At 45.3% G+C, this 24,647-nt stretch overlaps 1 protein-coding gene across 1 annotated transcript; it reads right to left on the reverse strand.

Moving 5' to 3' along the window:
- GOT2 (glutamic-oxaloacetic transaminase 2) lies at positions 1–24,647 on the reverse strand. Its single transcript, NM_213928.1, is given in 10 exon segments — positions 1–1,333; positions 2,034–2,184; positions 6,800–6,965; positions 7,919–8,069; positions 8,803–8,907; positions 9,136–9,297; positions 9,845–9,904; positions 13,668–13,796; positions 15,024–15,180; positions 24,534–24,647. Coding segments are annotated over 10 exon segments (1,293 nt in total). The 5' UTR covers positions 24,623–24,647; the 3' UTR covers positions 1–1,210.

The following is a 24,647-nucleotide window of genomic DNA, read 5'->3' on the forward strand; positions in this document are numbered from 1 at the left end:
TCTACAGTAACTTTATTGTAACAGAGAAACCAGGCAGCAGTAAGTCTACATGATTAAAGCGAATGGTGGTTATCCTTCCAAAGGGTGAAGCCTGAGCCCAGCTGGCAGCATGCAAAGGTTAAAACCAAAGCCCGGCGTATCCTCTTTCCCGGTCCTACCCTGCATTGCCTGACTCATAATACGAAGTAAGCGATGGCACAACCACACTGAAGAAAAGGTACATGGTCCAACCGGGCAGAGGCAACATCCCAACAGGAGATAATTAAATAATCACTGGAGAGGATGCTGGAGTAAAGGGCAGTGACCTACTCTCTGCTATTCTTTGCCAAGAAAAGTGAGGGTATGGGATGAGCAGTAAATACCATTCTTCACTCTTCAGGTAAGTAAATCCTATGGGATGGGACCGATGGTCAGTCAAAGAGTAGAACAGGATGAAAACCTAGGTAGTTACAGGTCTTTGTGCCTATGGAACAGAACAGCAGTGACGAGGGAGAAAAAAGGAACATTAAGTTGCCTCCATGTGCTAAAAAAAGCGCCTCTTCCTTTTTCGTTTTTTTTAAAGCTGTGCCCATGGCATGTGGAAGTTCCTGGGCCAGGGACTGAACCCGCGCCACAGCAGTGACTACACTGGATCCTTAACCCACTGTGCTGCAAAGGAGCTCCTCTTTATTTCTTAAATAAGACAGGAAACAGCATCTTTTGTTTTCTTTGGTGCAGTGGTAACAGATTTCGGTAATAGTTTGCTGATACGGTTGCTCAATCACAGGAGGGCAAACATGAGGCTGTTAATGTTAGAACTAGATCTTTTCACAAAGCCTTTGATAGGTGCTATTTTCATGTTGGTTCTACAGAGGAACCCGCAACACCATGAGGTGCTCAGTTAAAGCTTCTGAAATAGTGACAGATTTTTTTGGGGGGGCTTACGTTGTTCTTGCACATGTAAACTCTGTTGGAAAAACTGGAGATAAAAAGGATGAGGGCGAGTTTGGTTTACAGCCACGAAGTTCCAGACACCAGCCACTGGTGCATCTGCCCTATTTCACTGCACATTCTTTTCTGAGAAACACATTCAATCGCTGGGCATTAAGTACTGTGGTTGAAAAAAACGATCCGCTCACCACCATCCACCCTCTCTCTTCCTCCCTGCGAATCTCACAACAGCAGAGCCTGAAGACAGGAAGGTTGTCTCTGTTCCTTCTCACCAGGGGAATTACTTGGTGACCTGGTGAATGGCATGGGCAAGGTAGCCCACATTGCCAGAGGTGACCCCTGCCACAGAGATGCGGCCATCCTTTGTCATGTAGATGGAGAACTCCTTGGTCAGCCGCTCCACCTGCAGAGAGAAGAGTTTGTGGGCACTTCCTAGTCAGGGGGCTCTCGCCAGCCCCGACAGGGCACAGTTAGCCAACACTTAGAACAGAAAAAGAAACAGAAGCTGTTTTCTTGCTCAAACCCTATTCCTAGAATTTGGTGTGCTAGTTTAGTTTAGAATGAAAGAAGAATAAAAAAGCTTAGTGTGTGTGTGTGTGTGTGTGTGTGTGTGTGTGTGTGTGTGTGTGATTTTTTTGGGGGGGGGCAGTGTATAGCAGCTTGATCTGTGATCTCAGTTCTCAGACCAGGGGTGGAACCTGGGCTGTGGGGCACTGAAAGCGCTGAGTCCTAGCCACTGGACCACCAGGGAACTCCCACTAAAAGCTATTGTTTTAAAGTAGGATGTTGAATTCGGAGGTGTGAACAGGTGAAAGAAAATCTTAGCTTCAGCTTTTGTAGAAAAGGTGATCCAAAATCTAGCTATGGAACAGCTACTTCTCCTAGCAATATTCTGGCTCCTGGCTGTTCTGGAATCTTCTAGAGAAACAGCAGCGGTCATAAAAATGATAATGAAATCAATGTTTCAGACTTCTTTCACCTAAGAGGGCTCCAAAATGGATGTTTTTAGAGTAATCAAATCAACAGGCAGGTGACCTTTGAGAAACTCGGATTTGCAAGGACCAAGCAAGCGGTCGGCTGCGGAGAAAGTGGAGTCCACTCACCTGTTCAGGCTTTATGCCTGTGAAACAAAACATGCCGATCTGGTCAACGATGTGCTGCCAGTTGTGGGAGGAGCCCTCCTTCTTGAGGTTGGAGACCAGCTGGGTCCTCATGCTAATGATGCGGTCGGCCATGCCCTTGACTTCCTGCAACCTGTAAAACCCCGCCCGGATACAGCTCAATTCTGGCCAAGTGCTGCCCGGGAGGTCAGCTCCCGGCATTTTTACCTCCCTTGAGTACTTCCCCTAGTGTGCCTCAATTCTCTGTTCTTGGCCACGCTGTCACTGGCCTGGGAAGAAAGCTATTTCATAGCATTCTGCTTTATATCAAAGTCCTGTTTTGATCAGGCAACTAAAATAGCTGACATAATTGAGTTATTAAGAAAAATGGGAGTTCCCGTCGTGGTGCAGGGGTTCACGAATCCGACTAGGAACCATGAGGTTGCAGGTTCGATCCCTAACCTTGCTCTGTGGGTGAAGGATCCGGCGTTGCCGTGAGCTGTGGTGTAGGTCACAGACGTGGCTCGGATCCCGCGTTGCTGTGGCTGTGGTGTAGGCCGGTGGCTACAGCTCCGATTGGACCCCTAGCCTGGGAACCTCCATGTGCCGTGGGAGTGGCCCAAGAAATGGCAAAAAAGACAAGACCAAAAAAAAAAAAAAGAAAAATGAGGAGTTCCCGTCATGACTCAGTGGTTAACGAATCTGACTAGCATCCACGAGGACGCAGGTTTTTTTTTTTGTCTTTTTAGGGCTGCACCAGAGACATACGGAGGTTCCCAGGCTAGGGGTCGAATGGGAGCTGTAGTTGCCGGCCTCCACCACAGCCACAGCAACACGGGATCTGAGCCGCGTCTGCGACCTACACCACAGCTCATGGCAATGTCAGATCCTTAACCCACCAAGCAAGGTCAGGGATCGAACCTGCGTTCTCATGGATGCTAGTCAGATTCGTTAACCACTGAGCCACAGCAGGAACTCTGAGGATGCAGGTTTGATCCTTGGCCTTGCTAATTAGGTTAAGAATCTGGCATTGCCATGAGCTGTGGTGTAGGTTGCAGACATGGCTCAGATCTTGCGATGCTGTGGCTGTGGTGTAGGCTGGCAGCTACAGCTGATTTGACCCCTGGCCTGGGAATTTCCATATGCTGTGGGTACGGCCCTAAAAAAAAAAAAGACCAAAATAAAAAAAGAATTGTGTTGTGCTAACAGAGCCTCAAGAAGGAGTTCCTGTCGTGGCTCAGTGGTTAACGAATCTGACGAGGAACCATGAGGTTGCCGGTTCAATCCTTGGCCTTGCTCAGTGGGTTAAGGATTTGGCGTTGCCATGAGCTGTGGTGAAGGTCGCAGACGTGGTTCGGATCCCGCGTTGCTGTGGTTGTGGCATAGGCCTGTGGCTACAGCTCCGATTAGACTCCTAGCCTGAGAACCTCCATATTCCGGGGGTGCAGCCCTAGAAAAGACAAAAAAAAAAAAAAGAGCCTCAGGAAGAGACAGCTAATTCTGTCTGCAGGCAGAGAAGGCAGTGCCCTGGATTCAGGACAGTCTTCGCCTTCCTCAGCCTCTACCCTTTCATTCCATTCCTGAGGAGCTGTGGGGAAATTCTTGTCGGCTCTTACCAACTAGATGACTAAGTAATTTATCTCCTTGTTCTTAGGTGTTCACTTTCCAAACCATTTCCCTATGATGATGTCATGCAGAGTGAGAACTAAAAGTTATGAACTGCCAATTAAAGGCCAAATAAGGCTCTTAGTCATGTTTTATTAGACCCAGTTAAACATTTTTTATTTTCGCTTTTTAGGGCCACGGGTGCAGCTCATGGAAGTTCCAGGCTAGGAGTAAAATCGGAGCTGTAGCTGCTAGCCTACACCACAGCCACAGCAACATCAGATCCGAGCCATGTCTGTGACCTACACCACAGCTCACGGCAATGTCAGATCCTTAACCCACTGAGCGAGGCCAGGCAACGAACCCACAGCCTCATGGTTCCTAGTTGGATGCGTTTCTGCTATGCCACGACAGAAACTCCAACGTTTTTAAATTTGGCACTTACACATAAAAACGTGGATTCGTAGCCTCTCTTGAGAAATGAGAAGCTGGCAACACTGTAGCGGCAGTGTGAGCACTGTCTGGAGCTGGAGCCCCCAGCGCCACTCAGGATGGCATTTGATTTCAAATGTCCTGTAGTCCCATCCATCTAGCTCCACTCACTTTGAGGCATGACCATGGCCAAATCCGGGGCCACCTTTGCAACCACGGCTCCCCGCCCCACGCTCCTTGTTGCCCACAGAATGAAGTTCTGACTTCTCACAGAATCTAGGAGCTTCATGATCTGCTGCCCTCTTCCGAGCTCTTCTGCCTTTTCCACTGTCCTTATCCTCAGGGTTTTTGCCACAAAAACCACTCGGACGTTTAAAGCACACCCTGCACCATGCACGTCACGAGCGTGGGCTGCTCCTCACGCACATCTCTCTACCTGGTTTTTCCTTTCTCTGCCTTTCCTTTGGAAAAAAGTCCCTTCTCTCTTCAAGGCCCAGCTCAAATGCTGCTGTCTGCATTACATCCTCCCCAATTCCCCACTCATAAGTAGCTCTGCCTTTTTGCAGCATTTATTCCACCTGTCTTGTATCAATGTCACATGTGCATTTTTCTTACTAGATTATAAACTCCCCAAGGGGAGAGACATCTCAGTCATCTAGCAAAGAATCGGTCATCTTTGTACATTACCGACATCAAATGAGTATTGACGGAGTTCCCGTCGTGGTGCAGCGGTTAACGAATCCGACTAGGAACCATGAGGTTTTGGGTTCGGTCCCTGCCCTTGCTCAGTGGGTTAATGATCCGGCGTTGCCATGAGCTGTGGTGTAGGTTGCAGACGCGGCTCGGATCCCGCGTTGCTGTGGCTCTGGCGTAGGCCGGTGGCTACAGCTCTGATTCGACCCCTAGCCTGGGAACCTCCATATGCCGCGGGAGCGGCCCAAAGAAATAGCAAAAAAAAAAAAAAAAAAAAAAAAAAAGAGTATTGAAATGCACATGTTAAAAAAAATCCTGATGGCTATTAAGGACTATGGAAATATTAAAACAAAACAAAACCCAACAACAAAAAAACGACTTAAAATATTAAGAAAAAAATCTTAGTATAGTTCTTTGCGATAAAAGTAAAACCGGAGTTTGCATCGTCACTCCATGGAAACAAATCTGACTAGCATCCGTGAGGATGCAGTTTTGATCCCTGGCCTCCTCAGTGGGTTAAGGATCTGGCATTGCCGTAAACTGTAGTGTAGGTCACAGACTTGGCTCAGATCCCCTGTTGCTGTGGCTGTGATGTAGGCCAGCAGCTCCAGTTCTGATTTGACCCCTAGCCTGGGAACCTCCTCCATATGCTTCGGGTGTGGTCCTAAAAAGACAAAAAAAAAAAAAAACCCAACAAAACAACAACAACAACCCCAAATAAACCCCTCCACACACACATACACAGACTAATAAAATACATGTACATATTATTCATGTTACGACTGTGATAACGGGCAAAGAAAAAAGCTGAGTTATAGTGACTTTCCCAAACTTTCTGAAATGTACTTACACATTAATTTTATAACAACAACAAAAATTCTAACTTAAGAAGTACTTGATTTTTTGGTAAGCTCAGCCTGGACCTGTTGTACTGAAAAGAAAAATCCTGAACCAGATGCTTATTATAGACTCCAGTGTTCTTAGGATTAATCTAAGATAGAAAAAAATAGTTGTCACATGAGGACTAGGTGAGCTGCGGATGAAGTTTCTTACAGACTTAGCTTTTCCATCCAGTAAGCTCCTTAGAGATCTACCCCTCAGCTAATCAGCTACAGAGGATAAACTCTTATATAACCAATCACATCTTCCATAACTCTGAATTCTATAGGGCAGGAGTTGGCAAGCTTTCTCTAAAGGGCTAAACTGCAAATACATTAGGTTTTGCGGGCTGTATACTCTGTCACAACTACTGAACTCTGCTGCTGTGACATGAAAGCGCTCGTACACAATTCAGCAAGAAAGGTGTATGGCTGTGTGACACTAAAATGTCATTTACAAGAATTAGGGGCAGCCTGGATTTGACCTGAAGAACAGAGTGTGCCACCCGGCTCTAAAGTAATGTTTTCTAAATTATGGATGGGGACCCATGAGTAGGTCACAAATTCAATATCGCTGGACACAGTTGGCATTCAAACAATAATTGGAGCATAACTCATGAAGCCCAAGTATGAAGTTTTGAAAACTGTTTCCATTATATACACATATCTTCATAGGTAATATGTGTTCAGGGTCATGATGTAAATATAAGCTTATGTGGACTGCGATTAAAAAAAAAAATTGAACAACATGGATTTTGAGCACAGGAGCCATGAGAATCACATAAATAAAACCCCAAAATATGCAGAAATACTGATTTAATACTAGCTATTATTGGCTAAAACCAAAAAATAGGATGTGTATAAGAAAGTTTTCCTATGTAAGATACTTCAATTTGAACTCAAGTCTAGGAAAAGGCTGGTTTTACTTAATATGGGGATGATGGACTAAAACAAACTGCCACTTGTAAATTATGTTTGTCTCCGACAGAGAAAGACTAACTTAGTTGAAAGTACTGACAAAATGCACACTCCTCTCAGTTTCTCCCCCTTCTCCCCACGGCAGCTGTGCAACACTGCTTGTCCCTATAAGCCAACTGGAAAGGAGGGCGGAAGGAGGAGTGATGGGGAAGGCAGAGCTGAGGAGTAGCGAGGCGCCTTTACCATTGTTGCCGCAGATCCGGGCTGGTCAGGATGGTCGAGGCAATCCGGGCCCCGTTGACAGGAGGGTTGGAATACATAGGACGGATCAAGATCTTCAACTGTGACTCCACCCTTTTGGCTTCCTCAGCATCTTTGCAGACCACAGTGAAGGCTCCCACACGCTCACCTGAAAAAGAAAAAAGGGACCCGGTGTTCTGGTTCTCCCATCCAAAACGCTAAAGGCAATCGTGGTAGGAGTTCCCACTGTGTCACAGTGGGTTAAGAATCCAACTGCAGGAGTTCCTGTTGTGGCTCAGTGGATCAAGAACCCGACTAGTATCCATGAGAATGGGGGTTTGATCCCTGGCCTCGATCAGTGGGTTAAGGATTCTGTGCTGCCATAAGCTTTGGTGTAGGTCGTAGATGCAGCTTGGACCTGGTGTTGCTAAGGTGGAGGCTGGCAGCTGCAGCTCCGATTTGAACCCTGGCCCGGGAACTTCCGTAGGCCACAAATGGACCTTAAAAAAAAAAAAAAAAAAGAAAAGAAAAAAAAAAAGAATCCAACTGCAGGGGCTTGGGTCATTGTAGAGGTGTGGGTTGGATCCCCAGCCTCCAGCAGTGGGTTAAAGGATCCAGTGGGTTAAAAGCATAGGTCATAGCTGTGGCTCCAATTCAATCCCTGGCCAGGGAACTTCCATATGCTGCGAGCATGGCCATAAAATTAAAAAGAAATTGCTACGTATTATCTGTTTCCACCAGAAGCACCACGAAAATAACTGTTACAAATAAGTTTTCAACAACCAGTACGGTGAATCCAGTACAACAGATTATTTCGAGTACTCAGGAGTGAAGAAAGGTCAGGTTTCATTGGATCTATTGTCTTGGCTCATGGGGCAATCACTTTTTGTTTAGAGAAGCAGTGCTCAGTTTTCTTTGCTGGAGGAACTGAGGGACACTGAAGAAGGTACGGCTAAGAGCAGTCAGATCAGCTTTACCGGATCTTTCTGGCTAGGTAAGAGGGGCATGGACCACACACGCACATGCACCCACCCTCCCCCCAAATCTACGCCTCTGAGGCAGCCTCTCCCAGCACTTCTTCCTTCTCAACAGACACACCTCACCCTAGGTCCCCTGGCTTACCGTATAAGCCCATGTTCTTGGCATAGGACTGGCAGAGACAAACATTGATGCCCTGTTCGATGAAGTGGCGCACTGCCCAAGCATCCTTGTTACCATCGCCACTGGCAAAGCCTTGGTAGGCCATGTCAAAGAATGCAAAGAGATTGTTTTTCTGGGAAGGAAAGAAAAAATGACCAAAGCTTTAGGCAGTCCCCCTCAAGATGCCCTAGATGGTTACTTGTGCTTGTCAGGACTATGCCAGCTTCACTCAGGCAGTCAGCAGTTTTCTCCCCACATGGCAGTTTGGAGATGTTTAATCTTCCTGCAGTTAAAAGAGCGATTTCTTTTCTTTTTTACTTTGGTGGATATGGGCCTTCAAGAAGACATCAAGAAAAGATAATCTTGGGGTTTGCCCATGTGGCTCAGTGGGTTAAGGATCTAGTGTTGTCACTGTGGTGGCTCTCGTCACTGCTGTGGCTTGGGTTCGATCCCAGGCCCAGGAATTTCTACATGCCTTGGGCAACTTCCGTGTGTCGCAGATGTGGCAAAAAAAAAAAAAGTGGCTAAAAGGATGAACAAGTAATCACTGATCAGGCAAGTGTAGGCACCACCAGCAGACATCCTGGGCCAGGGGATGCTATTTGTACAGACTAGCCAGTAACGAGTTTATCAGAATTCCACACATCTTGGCTGAGCAACAAAAATTATTTTCAAATTGCTCATGTATCATCAATTATAGAACCGCTAATTATGCAAATGAGTTCTTTCCTAGCAACTTCACAATGTGTGGAAATTTCATGCAGCCCCAAGGTTAATTAATTTTCACTGTGAAGACTTTGCCAAGTGAAGCATCCAAGGCTAGTTACTGAATGCAGAACTGTCAGCGGTCAGTTCGCCCGTCTCACCTTCACCAGTGTGGCCATCTCCTTCCACTGCTCAGGACGAGGGTCCACTCCTGTGGGATTGTGGGCACAGGCGTGCAGGAGAATTACACTCTGAGCTGGTATTTTCTAAAGAGGAAAACAACCGAGAAATGACTTTGCAGTTTGAAAGAAGATCATTTATCTGAATGCCGTAGGGGCACCATTATTTGCTAAATAACAAAGATAACTGGGTCTGGCAATTAACTCATTCCCGTATTTTAAGTCGGATCCTCAGACCCAAAGGGGAGACATCAAATCTCGACAAGGAAGTTTATCCCCTATTCCCTCCCCTCTTGCCCTGAAAGTCACACTTACTGAAATGTCCTCAAGAGCACCTGTGAAGTCAAAGCCGCAGGTCTTGGGGTCATAGTATCGGTAACTATGCAGCTGCATGCCAGCGTCCCTGAAGATGGGGGTGTGATTTCCCCAGGATGGTTTCGGCAGGAAGACATCTCGGCTGAACTTAAAAAATCTTTGCTAAAAGATGGAATGAGAGGGAATGGAAAAATGAAGAAAGGAGGAGGCCAAAAAAAAAAAAAAAAAAAAAAAGATATACTTTACTGAGAGGACATTCTTCTGTATGGGAAACTCAGATTCTCTCTATGATTGAGAGATAGCAATGACCCAGCAGCAAGACTGCCTGGGTTGGAATCAGGCTCTGACCATTATTCGGGCAGTGTAGCCAAGGCCCTAAATGGGTCTCACTTTCTTCCCCTGCACACCGGCATTAAGCCAACCTCCCTCAGAAAGCTTAAACACGTTGAAATGCAAAAGCTCCTGGTTGCAGTTTGTACTCAGTTTATTATTATCTTACTATCACTATAATAATCTCTTCCTCATAATTTCTTCTAAGTACTTTTTGTCATTTTCTCCCCTCCAGCTCCATTTATCAGAGAACAGGACATCTTCCAGTTTGGTGGAAAGAGGAAATTGACTTCCGGGGCAGAAGTCAAACACGTATGGGACGGGGCACCTCCACCATCCCCAGCGTACAGTTCTCTGCTGAAGGAGTTTGCACACTCACCAGAAAATTGGCTCCGATCCGCAGGGCCCCGGTCCCAGAAATGGTCTGCACGGTGACATACTGAGGGAGAGACACTCTGGTCAGGGAGGAGCGGCACGCTCCTCAGGCCCAGGACTCACCAAACGTGAGCTCAGGCCCACAGACAGCACCCTTCCCCCTTCAGAGGAGGAAGACACTTTCCAAATGGAGATGTGTTGGAAATGAGAGAACAGGACCACTGTTTCTATTTTCTAAGAGACGGACTGACTTTGCTCATGGGTTCTCAAAAAAGAGCTGTCTCTTCAGTTTTTTTTTTCTTTTTTATTTGGTCTTTTTCCCATTTCTTGGGCCGCTCCTGCGGCATATGGAGGTTCCCAGGCTAAGGGTCCAATCGGAGCTGCAGCCGCCAGCCTACACCACAGTGACGGCCACGTGAAATCTGAGCGGCGTCTGGAACCTACACCACAGCTCACGGCATCGCCGGATCCTTAACCCACTGAGCAAGGCCAGGGGTCAAACCCGCAACCTCATGGTTCCTAGTCGGATTCGTTAACCACTGGGTCACAACGGGAACTCCAGTATCGTAACTGTTACATGAGAAACTTTCAGGACACAACCCCCCCATCGGAGATGAAAAAGGCGTGGTTTATATAGAGTAAAAAGGACAAAATGAACAAGTACTATATTAAAATATTAGTCTAGACTTACACAAAATTGAATGACATCAAAAAGCATGTCATCTTGAAAAGTCACTAAGTATATTAGAAAAACATGATGACACCTGATTATTATTATTTTTTGTCTTTTTAGGGCCGCACCTGCAGCATGTGGGAGTTCTCGAGCTAGGGGTCAAATTGGAGCTGCAATTGTTGGCCTACACCAGAGCCACAGCAACTTGGGGTCTGAGCCATGTCTGTGACCTACACCATAGCTTGCAGCACTGCTGGATCCTTAACCCACAGAGTAAGGCCAGGGAAGGAACCCACGTCCTCATGGTAGCTAGTCGGGTTCACTACCACTGAGCCACAATGGGAACTCCCATTATTACACTTTAAAGGCTATATAAGAGGTCCTCTTCTATGAGTTGTCATAGTTTGAAAGTAGTATCTTTTGGGGAGCAGAGAGATGGCCTTAGGTAGATCTTCAAATTGGTCAACTTCAGGAGATGGGTAAAAAACACCAGTGGAGGTTTTTTTTTAAGGTACCATAGACGTACAAGACTCTACAAAACATAAATCTATTTTCTGGACTGGGAGGTAGTAGATTAAACGTGGGGGGGACCCAACTAATAAACTCCTTAGTAAACAGAGTTTGTCTGTGGAAACTCTTGTATGACAGAAATGAAACGCTAATATAGATGTGGCAGTAAGATTGACGAAGGTACAGCAATATATAAAAAACAAGCTGATATTATTTTAAGAAAGGCCAGTCTTATACTTAGGTTATAATTTGCTAGATGGACACAGACTAAGCAAAAATTACAGAAAAATACAGGTGTTCTCCTGAGTGGTTAACAGGTGGTTGAGTGTCTGACTACCAATCAAACCATATTCTGTGCATGAATTAGGATCATTATCCCATTACCAAGGGGCCAAGGTGGTATGCTTTTCTCTGAGTTAATGAACTAATGAGTGGACTTAGACCAGTTTTGTGAATAAACTATTTATTCTGGCCTTGGGACTAGAGAGAAGAGACACGTTGGCTTAGCTTTGCCATTTTGTGTGTTTTCCTCCAGACTTACTCCGAAAAGTATTTAAACATACAAATGTATCTATTAAAAACCACATTTGTGGAGTTCCCGCTGTGGTGCAACGGGATCAGCGGTGTCTTGGAAGTGCTGGGACGCAAGTTCAACCTCTGGCCCAGCCCAGTGGGTTGAGGATCCTATGTTGCCACAGCTGCAGCTTAGGTCACAACTGCAACTCAGATCAGATCCCTGGCCTGGTAATTCCATATGCCAAGGGGTGGCCAGAAATAAAAAAAAACAAAAACATTTGCTTCAAAAGAAAGTAAACAAACTATAAGGCCCACACCTCAGGCTGGCTGGCTATTCAGTGGTCTGGCTGCGTCCTACCTGCTTGATGCTGGGCTACTCTAAGCGCTGGGCCTGTGTAACTCGGTGGGCCTGCAAGAATGTGTTTCTTAAAAGCTTTTGTCCAGGGACCTTTAGGACATCTTCCTTTCACAATAAGGAGCAGGAACAGGAGACACCTGGGACCCACCTGTGCTTCCCCTCACGGCTGCAGCGAGGGAGGAGACAGCAGGAAGGGAGCAGGGTTTGCTGTCTTTCCACGTCCAAGCTGGTGTGAAGGGACAGTGGAGGAGCGCCAGACCTGTCTGAGCCCTACGAGTCCACTTGGGGCTTGTTTTCTGCCTGTTTCCATCACCTAAGCTGGTAGCCTGAGCATGAGGAGAGGGGCTAATTACAGGCCTTAAAACTCAGCATTGTTTGGCATTCCTAGAAGCCATTCAATGTAAAACGAACATAAGCACATAGAGATTCTAACAGCAAAAGCAGTGTCAAGGAGTTCCCTGCTGGCTCAGTGGGTTAAGGATCCAGTGTTGTCACTACTTTCACTCAAGTCACAATCCCTGGCCTGGGAACTTCCACATGCCACAGGCACAGCCGAAAAAAAAAAAAAAAAAAGGAAAGGCAGTGTCTAAATGAAATCACTGTTTCAGGATTACTACTACATTTTTAGAATTGGTACTACGTGAAATCTTTTATTTAATTAGTGCCAATTTACTATCTGAAGAAGAGCTATTAGTAATCATGGAGCCACCTCAAACAAGTGATGTTTCTTTACTTATTTGTTTAAATGATTTTCAATTTTGTTTAAATTGTTAAATTTTGGGAGTTTCCGATGTGGCGCAGTGGAAACGACTCCGACTGGTATCCATGAGGACTCGGGTTTGATCCCTAGCCTTGCTCAGAGGGTTAAGGATCTGGCGTTGCCATGAGCTGTGGTGTAGGCCGGCAGCTACAGCTCTGATTCGACCCCTAGTCTGGGAACTTCCATTTGCCGTGGGTTCAGCCCTAAAAAGTAAAGAAAAAAAATCGTTAAATTTAAAAACAGATCCTCACTATATACAATAGCCAAGACATGGAAACAACCTACATGTCCATCGATAGAGTGGATCAAGAAGATACGGTACATATACACAATGGAATATTACTCAGCCATTAAAAGGAAAGAAATAATGGCATTTGCAGTAACATGGATGGACTTACAAATTATCATGCTAAGTTAGCAAGACAGTGAGACACCAACATCATATGCTATCACTTACATGTGGAATCTAAAAAAAGGACACAATGAACTTCTCTCTTTTTTTTTTTTTGGTCTTTTTTTGCTATTTCTTGGGCCGCTCCCACGGCATGTGGAGGTTCCCAGGCTAGGGGTCTAATTGGAGCTGTAGCTGCCAGCCTACGCCAGAGCCACAGCAACGCGGGATCCGAGCCATGTCTGCAACCTATACCACAGCTCACGGCAACGCCGGATCGTTAACCCACTGAGCAAGGGCAGGGATCGAACCCGCAACCTCATGGTTCCTAGTCGGATTCGTTAACCACTGCGCCATGACGGGAACTCCCACAATGAACTTCTTTGCAAAACAGATACTGACTCATAGTCTTTGAAAAACTATGGTTTCCAAATGAGACAGGTTGGGGGTGGTGGGGGATGCACTGGGGGTTTGGGATGGAAATGCTATAAAATTGGGTTGTGATGATCATTGTACAACCATAAATGCAATAAAATTCATTAAAAAATACGGAATAGTGGCTACATAAAAACAAAACAAAACAGATTCTATATGATGCCAGAGTCTGTTTCCTGCTTACCCGGCCACTTTTCAACACCTCATTGTTCTCACCCAGGGCTAGTTCTGCAGATGCCTTACAAAATTCCGCCAGTCCTCCAATGGGCAGGTATTCTTTGTCCAAATTTTTTGCAGCAATCTGCGCCTCTGCCTAAACAAGAGAAAGTGCATAATTTAGTTTCTTCTCCTCACCTGGAATTACCATGAATAATATTTAATATTTTATAAGTTAAATTGTGGAGCCTTTTTTAAAATTTGGAGATACTGTCCAAGAAGAAGGGTAAGTAGAATCCTTCACATTTTGTAACTATGGAACAGAAATATGAAAAAATTTTGGAATTCCTTTTGTGGCACAGCAGAAACGAATCCGACTAGAAACGATAAGGTTGAGGGCTTGATCCCCAGCCTTGCTCAGTGGGTTAAGGATCCTGAGTTGCTGTGGCTGTGGTGTAGGCTGGCAGCTGCAGCTCTAATTGGACCCCTAGTCTGGGAACCTCCATGTGCTTTGGCTGCAGCCCTAAAAAAGAAAAAAAAATTTTAATCATGTTTTCTTTTTTTTTAAGTTAAGTTTTATATAAATGAGTATATTGTGTCTCTTGGTTTAACATAAAATGGCATTCTCAGGCTGCATAAGAACAAGGTTTTAGAGCAACCTTTGCGATGGTACAGTCAAACTACTAAATACAGCAGTAATTATTTCAAGCTATATGTCAGTTTAAGAACTTCAAAAGTTTTTTTCGTTTTTGTTTTTGTTTTTTTGGGTCTTTTTTTGTCTTTTTAGGGCTGCACCTGAGGCATATGGAGGCTCCCAGGCTAGGGGTCCAATCAGAGCGATAGCCACCGGCCTACACCACAGCTCATGGCAACGCTGGATCCTTAACCCACTGAGCAAGGTCGGGGATCGAACCCGCAACCTCATGGTTCCTAGTTGGGTTCGTTAACCACTGCGCCACGATGGGAACTCCAATAAAAATTTTTAAAAAATACAACAAAATAAAGAAAATGATGGAGTTCCCTTGTGGTGCAGTGGGTTAAGTACCTGGTGTTGTCACTGCAGCGGTTCCAGAACTTCTGCATGCTGAAGCACAGCACCAAAATAAATAAGAAAATAAAGAAAACTATTCTACAGTTCAATAAGAAGAAAGGACAGGAGTTCCCATTGTTTGTTACTGAAGAGCCATGATGGGAGCTCCCCAACTTCTCATTTTTTACAGCCAAGGAGACTACAGCCCAGACAAGTACTTGACTCAAGCAGTTAGTATCCAGCATAGAACCCAGGTCTCCTGACTCCCATCCAGTCCAGGAGTCTTTCTGCCTCTCTTCAGGAGCCCCTTTAGTTATTTACCCTCATCTCGCCGGAGACATCTGGCAAGCTTACCTTTCGGACACTAGGGAGCACGTAAGGCTTTCCGTTATCATCCCGGTAGGCACCAACTCCCAGATTCATCTTTTTGCTGTTGGTGTCTCTCTTAAAGGCTTCTGTGACTCCCAGGATGGGATCTGGGGGCCCCATCTCCACATGAGCCCACCAGGAGCTGAAATGGGATACACGAGCTATCAGTCACAGCAGCTAGATTTCCCTGGCCGGAGAGATCTTGGATCTGCCCCAAATCCCTTTCAATAAATACGTGCATGTCTGCTATGCACAGGGTACAGCAATAGACACTAATAATCCAACACTGCATAAGACTTCAAAGCACCTTGAAGAAGACCAATAAAATCAATGCAGATGCTGCATGCATATTATTATTATTATTATTATTATTATTATTATTGTCTTTTGTCTCTTTTTGTTGTTGTTGTTGTTGTTGCTATTTCTTGGGCTGCTCCCGCGGCATATGGAGGTTCCCAGGCTAGGGGTCCAATCGGAGCTGTAGCCACCTGCCTACGCCAGAGCCACATCAACGCGGGATCCGAGCCGCGTCTATGACCTACACCACAGCTCACGGCAACACCAGATCCTTAACCCACTGAGTGAGGCCATGCTGTGGCTGTAGCATAGGCCGGCAGCTATAGCTCTGATTCGACCCCTAGCCTGGGAACCTCCATATGCCTTAGATGCGGCCCTAAAAAAAAGACAAAGGACAGAAAAAAAAAAAAAAAAAAAGGCAGGGTCGCAGATGTAGAGAACAAACTAGTGGTTACCAGCAGAGAAGGGGAGATAACAGCCTACTGGGTGTAAGACAGGCTCAAGTATGTATTAAACAACACAGGGAATAAAGTCAATATTTTGTAGTAACATACATGGAAAGTAACCCTTAAAACTGTATTAAAAATAAGAAAAAAATTTATCCTTGGAGTTTCTGCTGTAGTGCAGCAGGAAGAATCTAACTGCTACAGCAGAAATTGGCACAACATTTTAAATCAGCTATACTTAAAAAAAAAAAAAAAAAAAAAAAAAAAAGGAAGAGTTCCTGTCGTGGCTCAGTGGAAATGAATCTGAGTAGTATTCATGAGTATGCAGGTTGAATCCCTGGCCTCACTCAGCAGGTTAAGGATCTGGCGTTGCTGAGAACTGTGGTGTAGCTCCCAGACGAGGCTTGGATCTGGTGTTGGTGTTGCTGTGGCTGTGGTGTAGGCCAGTGGCTACAGCTCCAATTTGACCCCTAGCCTGAGAATTTCCGTATGCCGTGGGTATGGATCTAAAAAGACCAAAAATATTAAAAAAAAAAAAAAAAAAAAAAAAGGATCTGGCGTTGTTGCAAGATGCGGTAATATGCTGCAGATGTGGCATGTGGCTTGGATCCCAAGATGCTGTGGCTGTGTGGCAGCTGCAGCTCTGATTAGGCCCCTAGCCTGGAAACTTCCAAATGCTGCAGGTTTGGCCCTTAAAAAAAAAAAGACGGCAGAAGCTTGGGTTGTTGCCGAGGTGAGGGTTTGATCCCTGCAATAAGTTAAAGGATCCCGTGTGGCTGCAGCCGCAGCTCTGATTCAACCCCTGGCCTCAGAACATCTATATGCTGCAGGTGTGGCCATTAAAAAGAAAAAAGTATCTTTTAACAGCGTTAGGGGTCATCCACCAATGTCCAGTGGATTCACCTCGTGGGGCCAGGTAAACTGTTGCTGGGGGCGGTGCACGCCGAGTGAATCCCAAGAGGAAATGTAACTGTGAATAACTGTTTCTCTAGCTTGTTCCCCACTCTTAACTAATTTGGGGTTTCTGGTTCATTTATGGTCGATAAGCTAGTCCCTGTTAGCAACACTGACCGTGAATTTGGTTTTATGCTATGACCATTTTGGGATCTCTGGAAATGGATAGTAGAGATCTATTTTGGGCTGGGAGAGATGAAAGATAATCTAGTTTGTTGTTGTTTTGCACCCTTTTAATCAGACCTGATATAGTGTGTCTTTATCTGTGGCTTACATTGTGGATCTTAAGAGTTATAAGCTTTTTTTGTAGCATGTGGAAGTTCCCAGGTTAGGGGTCGAATAGGAGCTGTAGATGCCACAGCCACAGCAACACCAAATCCGAGCCATGTCTATGATCTTTGCCACAGCTCACGGCAACGCTGGAACTTTAACCCACTGAGCAAGGTCAGGGATTGAACCTGTGTCCTCATGGATGCTAGTCAGATTTGTTTCTGCTGAGCCATGACAGGAACTCCTATAAGCTCTTTATGTACAATTCAGAAAGGCTTTTTTTTTTTTTTTTTTGGCATTTTATGAGTAGCTGAATGTGGAATGGTTTCCATCTCTGGAGAGTACTGATAAGTTAGATTATAAAAAAACCTCAAAGTAAGAGTGCTGTATTCTGTGTTATTATTATTACTTTTTTTTTTTTTTTGTCTTTTTGCTATTTCTAGGGCTGCTCCTGCGGCATATGGAGGTTCCCAGGCTAGGGGTCTGATCGGAGCTGTAGCCACCAGCCTACACCAGAGCCACAGCAGTGCGGGATCCGAGCCGCGTCTGCAACCTACACCACAGCTCACGGCAACGCTGGATCCTTAACCCACTGAGCAAGGCCAGGGATCGAACCCGCAACCTCATGGTTCCTAGTCAGATTCATTAATCACTGAGCCACGATGGGAACTCCTATTCTGTTTTAGAAACTGAATTTCTAGTGCTTAAAATGCTCTAGACTTAGTATTTTTCTTTTTTTGTCTTTCGTCTTTTTAGGGTCACACCCTCAGCATATGCAGGTTCCCAGGCTCGGGGCTGAATCGGAGCTGCAGCTGTCAGACGACACCACAGCCACAGCAACGTGGGATGTGAGCCATGTCTGTGACCTACACCACAGCTCACGGCAATGCCAAATCCTTAACCCACTGAATGAGGCCAAGGATCGAAGCACAATCCTCATGGATGTTAGTTGGGTTTGTTAACCATTGAGTCACAACGGGAACTCCTTACCTTTTTTCTTAAAGCAACTGAGAAACGTTTAAAAAAATTCAAGTTCATATAAGGTAAATCTTTGATAACCGAGACTAGTTTTATTGTGACTAAAAACCCCCAGCCATGTTGGAAGTTCCCTTGTGGTGCAGCAGCTTAGAGCTCTGGCATTAACCACAGCTGTGGTGCAGGTTGCAGCTATGGCACAGGTTCGATCCCTGGCCCCAGGAACTTCCACATGCCGTGGGAATGGCAAAAAAAACCCCCAAAACTGAAAAAACATACTTATTTATGTTAAGTATAATAAAAACATATATTTTATTCTTTATGGTTCCATTTTTCCTAAACTTATACTGGTTCACTGATAAAATAAGCTAACATCAGAGTTCCTGTTGTGGCTCAGCGAGTTAAGAACCTGATACAGTGTACATAAGGATGCAGGTTTCATCCTTGGCCTTGCTCAGTGGGTTAAGGATCCAGCGTTGCTGCAACCTGCAGTGCAGGTCCTAAATTAGTCTTGGATTCCACATTGCTATGGCGTAGGCTGGCAGCTGCAGCTCTGATTGGATCCCTAGTCCAAGAATGTCCATATGCCACAGGTGCAGCTGTAAAAATGAAAAAAAAAAATTACATGTAGTGGAGGTTTCCAGGCTAGGGGTCCAAGTGGAGTTACAGCTGCCAGCCTACAACACAGCCACAGCAATGTAGGATCCAAGTTGTGTCTGCAACCTACGCCACAGCTCACGGCAACGCCGGATACTTAACCCACTGGATGAAGCCAGGGATTGAACCCAAAACCTGTTGGTTCCACTGAGCTGCGATGGGAACTCCAAAGATTTAAATTAAAAAAATTATAGGAGTTCCTGTCATGGCTCAGTGGTTAATGAATCCAACTAGGAACCATGAGGTTGTCTGTCCCACGACATCACATTACATGTAGTTGTCATGTCTCCTTAGGCTCCTTTTGGCTGTGACAGTATCAGATATACTTTGTTTTAATGACCTTGACTGTTGGGGTTACTGTAGGATGTCCCTCTGCTAGAATCTGTCTGATAAATTTGTCTCATGACTAGACTGGGGTTACAGGTTTCTGAGAGAACAGTGATTGTATTTTGTAATATGTCAGCTTGAAGACAATTTCCAAGATCTTTAAATAACTTAAAATCTCGTACACATGATGAGTCAATTACTTAATCATTGGATACCTAGATAATTTCTTTTTCTTCCTTCCTTTTTTTTTTTTTAATATTTGATGGCTGCATCCATTATTTATGGGGGCTCCCGAGGAGGAGACCTGATAGACTGGGAAGGGCAGGTAAGTACAGGCTTAAGAAGGCTTCCAGGAGGAGGTGACAGATTTAAGAAGGAAAAAGGCATTCTAAGCAGGGGCATAAAATAAAGGCTAAAGGTGAGAAACAGTCAGGGGTGAGTGTTGCAGTAGAAAGTAAAAGCAAATTTCCCAATGACTTATATCAAATAGCCCCCATTCTTTCAGCAAGCCTTTATCCAATCAACCAATCAAATGTTTCAGCACAACCCAGCACACCATCCGTTCTGAAAGCAGATGAATCATTTCATTCATTCATTCTTTCCCAGCAATCATTCTCTTGTAAAACTTGTGGCCAGTCCGAACTAACATACCTCTCTCCTCCATGAGGCACACGAGGCACACAGGATGACTGGTCCCCCAGGGCAGTACAGAGTTAAAAGTTAAGCTCCCCTGACAAGTTGAAACCTGCCTCAGTCTCAATAGCTGTAATTGGCATGAACAATGAATTCTCTATTATGAAAGGGTGGATTATCTCATTTTAGATTTCCCAGGCTTTTATTTCTTTTAATGGCTTGCCCTGGGCAATGTCCATACTGGGAAAACTGCCTGGATTCAAATGCTCAGCTACCTACCAGCTGTGTGAGCAAAGGCAAATCAATTAACTTCTCCAAGTCTCAACTTTTACCTGTAAAATGGGGGCACAACAGTACCTATCTCATAAGGTTGTTAAAAAGGATGAAAGCAGTTATGAAATATAAAACAGTCAAAACAGAGGCTGGTACACAGTGAGTGGTTGAAGTTAGCTGGTATCGCTGTTACTAAATTATTACCACGACAGTTGTATTTATAACAGCCTTGCCACTGGTATGGAAACTGATGAGGCAAGTATGTAAAGAATTCAAGGAGCCTAAGTCAAGACTCTGATGCAGATGTGGGTCTTTTCTGGTTTTCCATTATCACCACTTAGTTTTTTGTAGTCTTGGGAGATACTATCATTCTTCCTCCTCACTTGGCTCTGCCAGGACTCAAAATCCTTCTCGTTCTTTCTCACTGTTCTAGGCTGCTTGGTTGTTCCAGCATCTAAGCAACAGTAAGTAAGAAACAGAAACGGGGAAGCCACTTCTAAACTGGGTCTGAAGAAAGCTTTCGTTACGTCCTGCCCACCGTTCAGACCCTGAGAACATGTAGTCACCTGCTCACCTAACATCACTATCATTAACCGATGAGTGCACGGAACGCCCTGAGTGCTCAAGGACATGTCAGAGAGAACCTTTAGTAAGATGGTTGTCTCCAATGCCTCCGATTAACGACAGAGCTGCCCCTAAACCACAAGAAGGGGGTGAAAAACACTTACATGTCAAGTTCTTTAGAAAGTTTATCCAGTACAGGAATTCTCTCAAATAACTGCAGAGGGCAGATTGGGAGTGGTTTATTTTAGGAAGAGTTTTAAAAGAATTTCAAAATATTAAATCTTTTTTTTTTCTTTTTTATTTTTTTATTACTTTTTTTTTTTTTTTTTTTTTTTGTCTTTTTGCTATTTCTTTGGGCCACTCCCATGGCATATGGAGGTTCCCAGGCTAGGGGTCGAATCGGAGCTGTAGCCACAGGCCTACGCCAGAGCCACAGCAACGCGGGATCCGAGCCGCGTCTGCGACCTACACCACAGCTCAAAGCAACACCGGATCATTAACCCACTGAGCAAGGGCAGGGACCGAACCCGCAACCTCATGGTTCCTAGTCGGATTCGTTAATCACTGTGCCATGACGGGAACTCCCGAAATATTAAATCTTAAAAAAAGTTTTTTTATTATAGTTGACTTATCAAAATATTAAATCTTAACAATCCAGATAAAGGAGCAGGGGTGCTTAATTTGGCTAATCCTATCTCAGTAATGACAGGACCCCATGCCCTTTACTATTCCTTAAAAGGGTCAAGATCATGCTCACATTTTAAGAGCTCTAATGTTTATAAGGGATTGTGCTAGATGGAACCAAGAGTGCTCTAGGGACAAAACTGATGCTGATAACTTGTGGCCGACAGAGCATTCCTATCTATGTACTTTGGACAAAAGTGCAAAGCTTCAGCCATTGAGCAATACTGACCTACCAACCAAAAAATGTGAGGTACAAAGTATCCAGATAAGCATTTCCAACTCAAATACCTTGCAATTTTCCTGGGCACCTACCTAGTGCTTTATAGTCTTTAAAATGTTTTCCCTCACGTTCTACTTTTTTTTTTTTTTTTTTAAGTGCCACAAGTGTGGCATATGGAAGTTTCCAGGCTAGGGGTCGAATTGGAGCTGCAGCTGCTGGCCTACACTACAGCCACAGCAACTGGATCCTCAACCCACTGAGCCAGGGTTCTAACCTGCATCCTCATGGATAGTAGTCAGGTCCATTTCTGCCAGCCACAGTGGGAACTCCTCCCTCATACTCTTATTTTAAAATGAGAGGCTGGAGTACCCCTTGTGTAGGAGGGGTAACGAACCCACTAGTATCCATGAATATCCAGGTTTGATCCTTGGCCTCACTCAGTAGGTTAAGGATCTGGCGTTGCCGTGAGCTGTGGTGTAGGCCGGCAGCTACAGCTCTGATTCAGTCTTTAGCCTGGGAACTTCCATATGCTGCGGGTGTGGCCCTAAAAAGACTAAATAAATAAATACAAATAAAATGAAATGAGAGGTTAACTTGCTCACGACCATAAAACTAAAGACGGTACTACAATTATGATCTTGCTGGTCACTGTACTACTGTTGCACACTGCCTTTCTAAAGTGTCTCACAATACTTCTTTAGTTATTTCACTACAGACCGGAGGATCAGAATTAAATAATTACTTAAGAACAGATAACTAAAAATAAAAATACATTAGCATAGTTTCCTTTCTTCACTGATCTGTGACTATTTCTGATTTCATGCTACTATGCTTTTAAAGCACAGGTAAACAAGAAAAGGGTAAATGTTTAGTGCTTTCTGTATAAAAAATGCAGCTATAGGAAACATTTGAACTTAGTTCCAGTTAAATGACCAAAGTATGAAAATTAAGTATTTCATAGAATAAATCCTCATACCAACTACCAATGTTTCACTGTATTAGAATGAACTGTTTAAAAAAAGAAAGAAAGAAAGAAAGCTCAATTAGTTAAGTTTATTTTAAATGTTCTCCATGGGAGTTCCTGTTGTGGCTCAGCGGTTAAAGAAACTGACTAGCATCTATGAGGATGAAAGTTCAATCCCTGGCCTTGCTCAGTGAGTGGGTTAAGGATCTGGTGTTGCCCTGGGCTGTGGTGTAGGTCGCAGACGCGGCTCGGATCCTGCATTGCTGTGGCTCTGGCATAGGCCGGTGGCTACAGCTCTGACTAGACCCCTAGCCTGGGAACCTCCATATGCCGCAGTACGGCCCTAAAAAGGATAAAAGGCAAAAAAAAAGAAAAAGAAAAAATCAAGTTTTAAAATTAAAATATTCAATTTGAAAGACATGACAGTCAATGTTCTAAGTGCTGAGATATAGCAATGAACAAAGTAGGTACAGTCTCTGTTCTCAGGGAATTCACATTCTACTGGGGAAAAGACAAAGAAAAATGAGTCAGGCTCTCAAAGGGAAAGAATGACTGAAAGGTCACACCCATAGGGATTTTTCACTAGCACTTCTGAAATATAGCTATAGGCCACCCAGCCAAATCCATAGAACAAGAGATTATTTTAAGATTACTACAGTGGTGAAACAGACTTTCACTTGCCCATTTTAGGCATCATTTTCAGTTCTCCAAATTTGCTGCATAAATAATACTCTCTAATTCTAATCCACTAAATAAACTACCAATTTTTTTTTTTGGGGGGGGGTCCTTTTAGGGCTGCAGCATAAGGAGGTTCCCAGGCTAGTGGGCCAATTGGGATCCTCAACCTACTGAGCAAGGCCAGGGATTGAACCTGCAACCTCATGGTTCCTAGTCGGATTTGTTAACCACTGACCCACGACAGGAACTCCTAGATAAGATACCTTAAAGAGCACACTTTGACAGTGGGCCAAGAAGGAGCCAAATCAGGGAGAGAATAAAGTGTGAAAGCCTGGGCAAAGCTGTACTGCCAAGAGTGTGGGGCTCAGGAAGGACACACTGTTCTGCTGACTTAAAGACATGGTCAATGAAAGGCCAAGACGTGTAGGAGAGGTCAAGGCTTTGCTCTTTGGAGTTAATATCTGATTGGGGTGGTATAAAGACTCGGTTCCTGATTAGGTAGTAATTAGGGGCACCGTCCCAAATCGGATTTTTGAGTCAATTAAATAGCCTGGCTTAGGTCTCTCCACTAGGAAGGGATTACTACCTTGTTTAATGCTCTGTAACCTTTTCTCCGCCAACACATCACACAGTTTGAAATTACATATTTGTAATTTTTTGAATGACACCGGTCCTTCCCTCAGGTGTTGACCGCTGAATCTAGCACAAGCTATCTATCTGATCCAGTGCATGGCTCTGTGAAACTCTCACTAAACGAAAAAGCAGAGCGAGAAGGAGGGGGAAGAAAAGCAACGTCCCTACCGCCAGATCTCCTAAGGGATAAAATAAAAATAATTAGAACAAAGGTGGGGGGGCACTACACCCTGACTCTTCCATCCAAAGGCCAAAGGGCCGGGCTGGGGAGATCACTGGTGAGCCAGGCCGCCACACTGGCCGGAGGATGCCGCGCGCCAAGGTCACAGGACGCAGAATGTGTAGACAGGCCCGAAAGCCGGGAGCTCCAGGAACCTTCCTCCCTTCAGCTTCCTTCCCCCGACACACAACCGTGCCACCCGCCGCCCTTTTAACTCCTCTGGGCTGGAGGGAGGCCAAGACAGGGCAGCGGGTCAAGGGCACAAGCGGTCATCACAGCCAATCGGCGCGAGACTATCCCTGCGCCGCAGCCAATCCGCGCGAGGCCAGCTCGGAGCCACGGGCCGGGTGCTCTCCCCTTGCCTTCTACCCCGACAGCGCCTAATCTGCGTGTCTTGACCCCCCAACCTTGAATGGGAGTCCGGGTGCCGTAGAGGGCCACACTTCCTAACCCAGGGGAACGCGTTGGAATGCTCTCCTACGGTCCAAGGGGCACGGGCCGGGAGGGATGTAGGACCGGTTGGTCGGGTCATTGAGAGGCGCAGACGCTCAATCCTCAGCCCCCAGCAAAGCAGGCGGTAGCAGAGAAAGTTTGTGTGTGTGGGTGCACGCGTGTGCTTTGATGGCAGGTTAGATGTCCTGAGGTGCCAGCAGCTCGGCTGGGCAGGCCCGTCGCCCTGGTTCCTCTCTTCCCTGCTTACCTGGCTCTGGCAGATGCTGCAGCAGCGAGGCCTGGGTGGAAGGCGGAGGCGACTCCGGACAGGACGCGGCCGGAGTGCAGCAGGGCCATGGTGGGCGGCAAGAGAGCAGTGGGT

This window comes from Sus scrofa, chromosome 6, assembly GCF_000003025.6.
Source record: "Sus scrofa isolate TJ Tabasco breed Duroc chromosome 6, Sscrofa11.1, whole genome shotgun sequence".
Classification (NCBI taxonomy): domain Eukaryota; kingdom Metazoa; phylum Chordata; class Mammalia; order Artiodactyla; family Suidae; genus Sus; species Sus scrofa.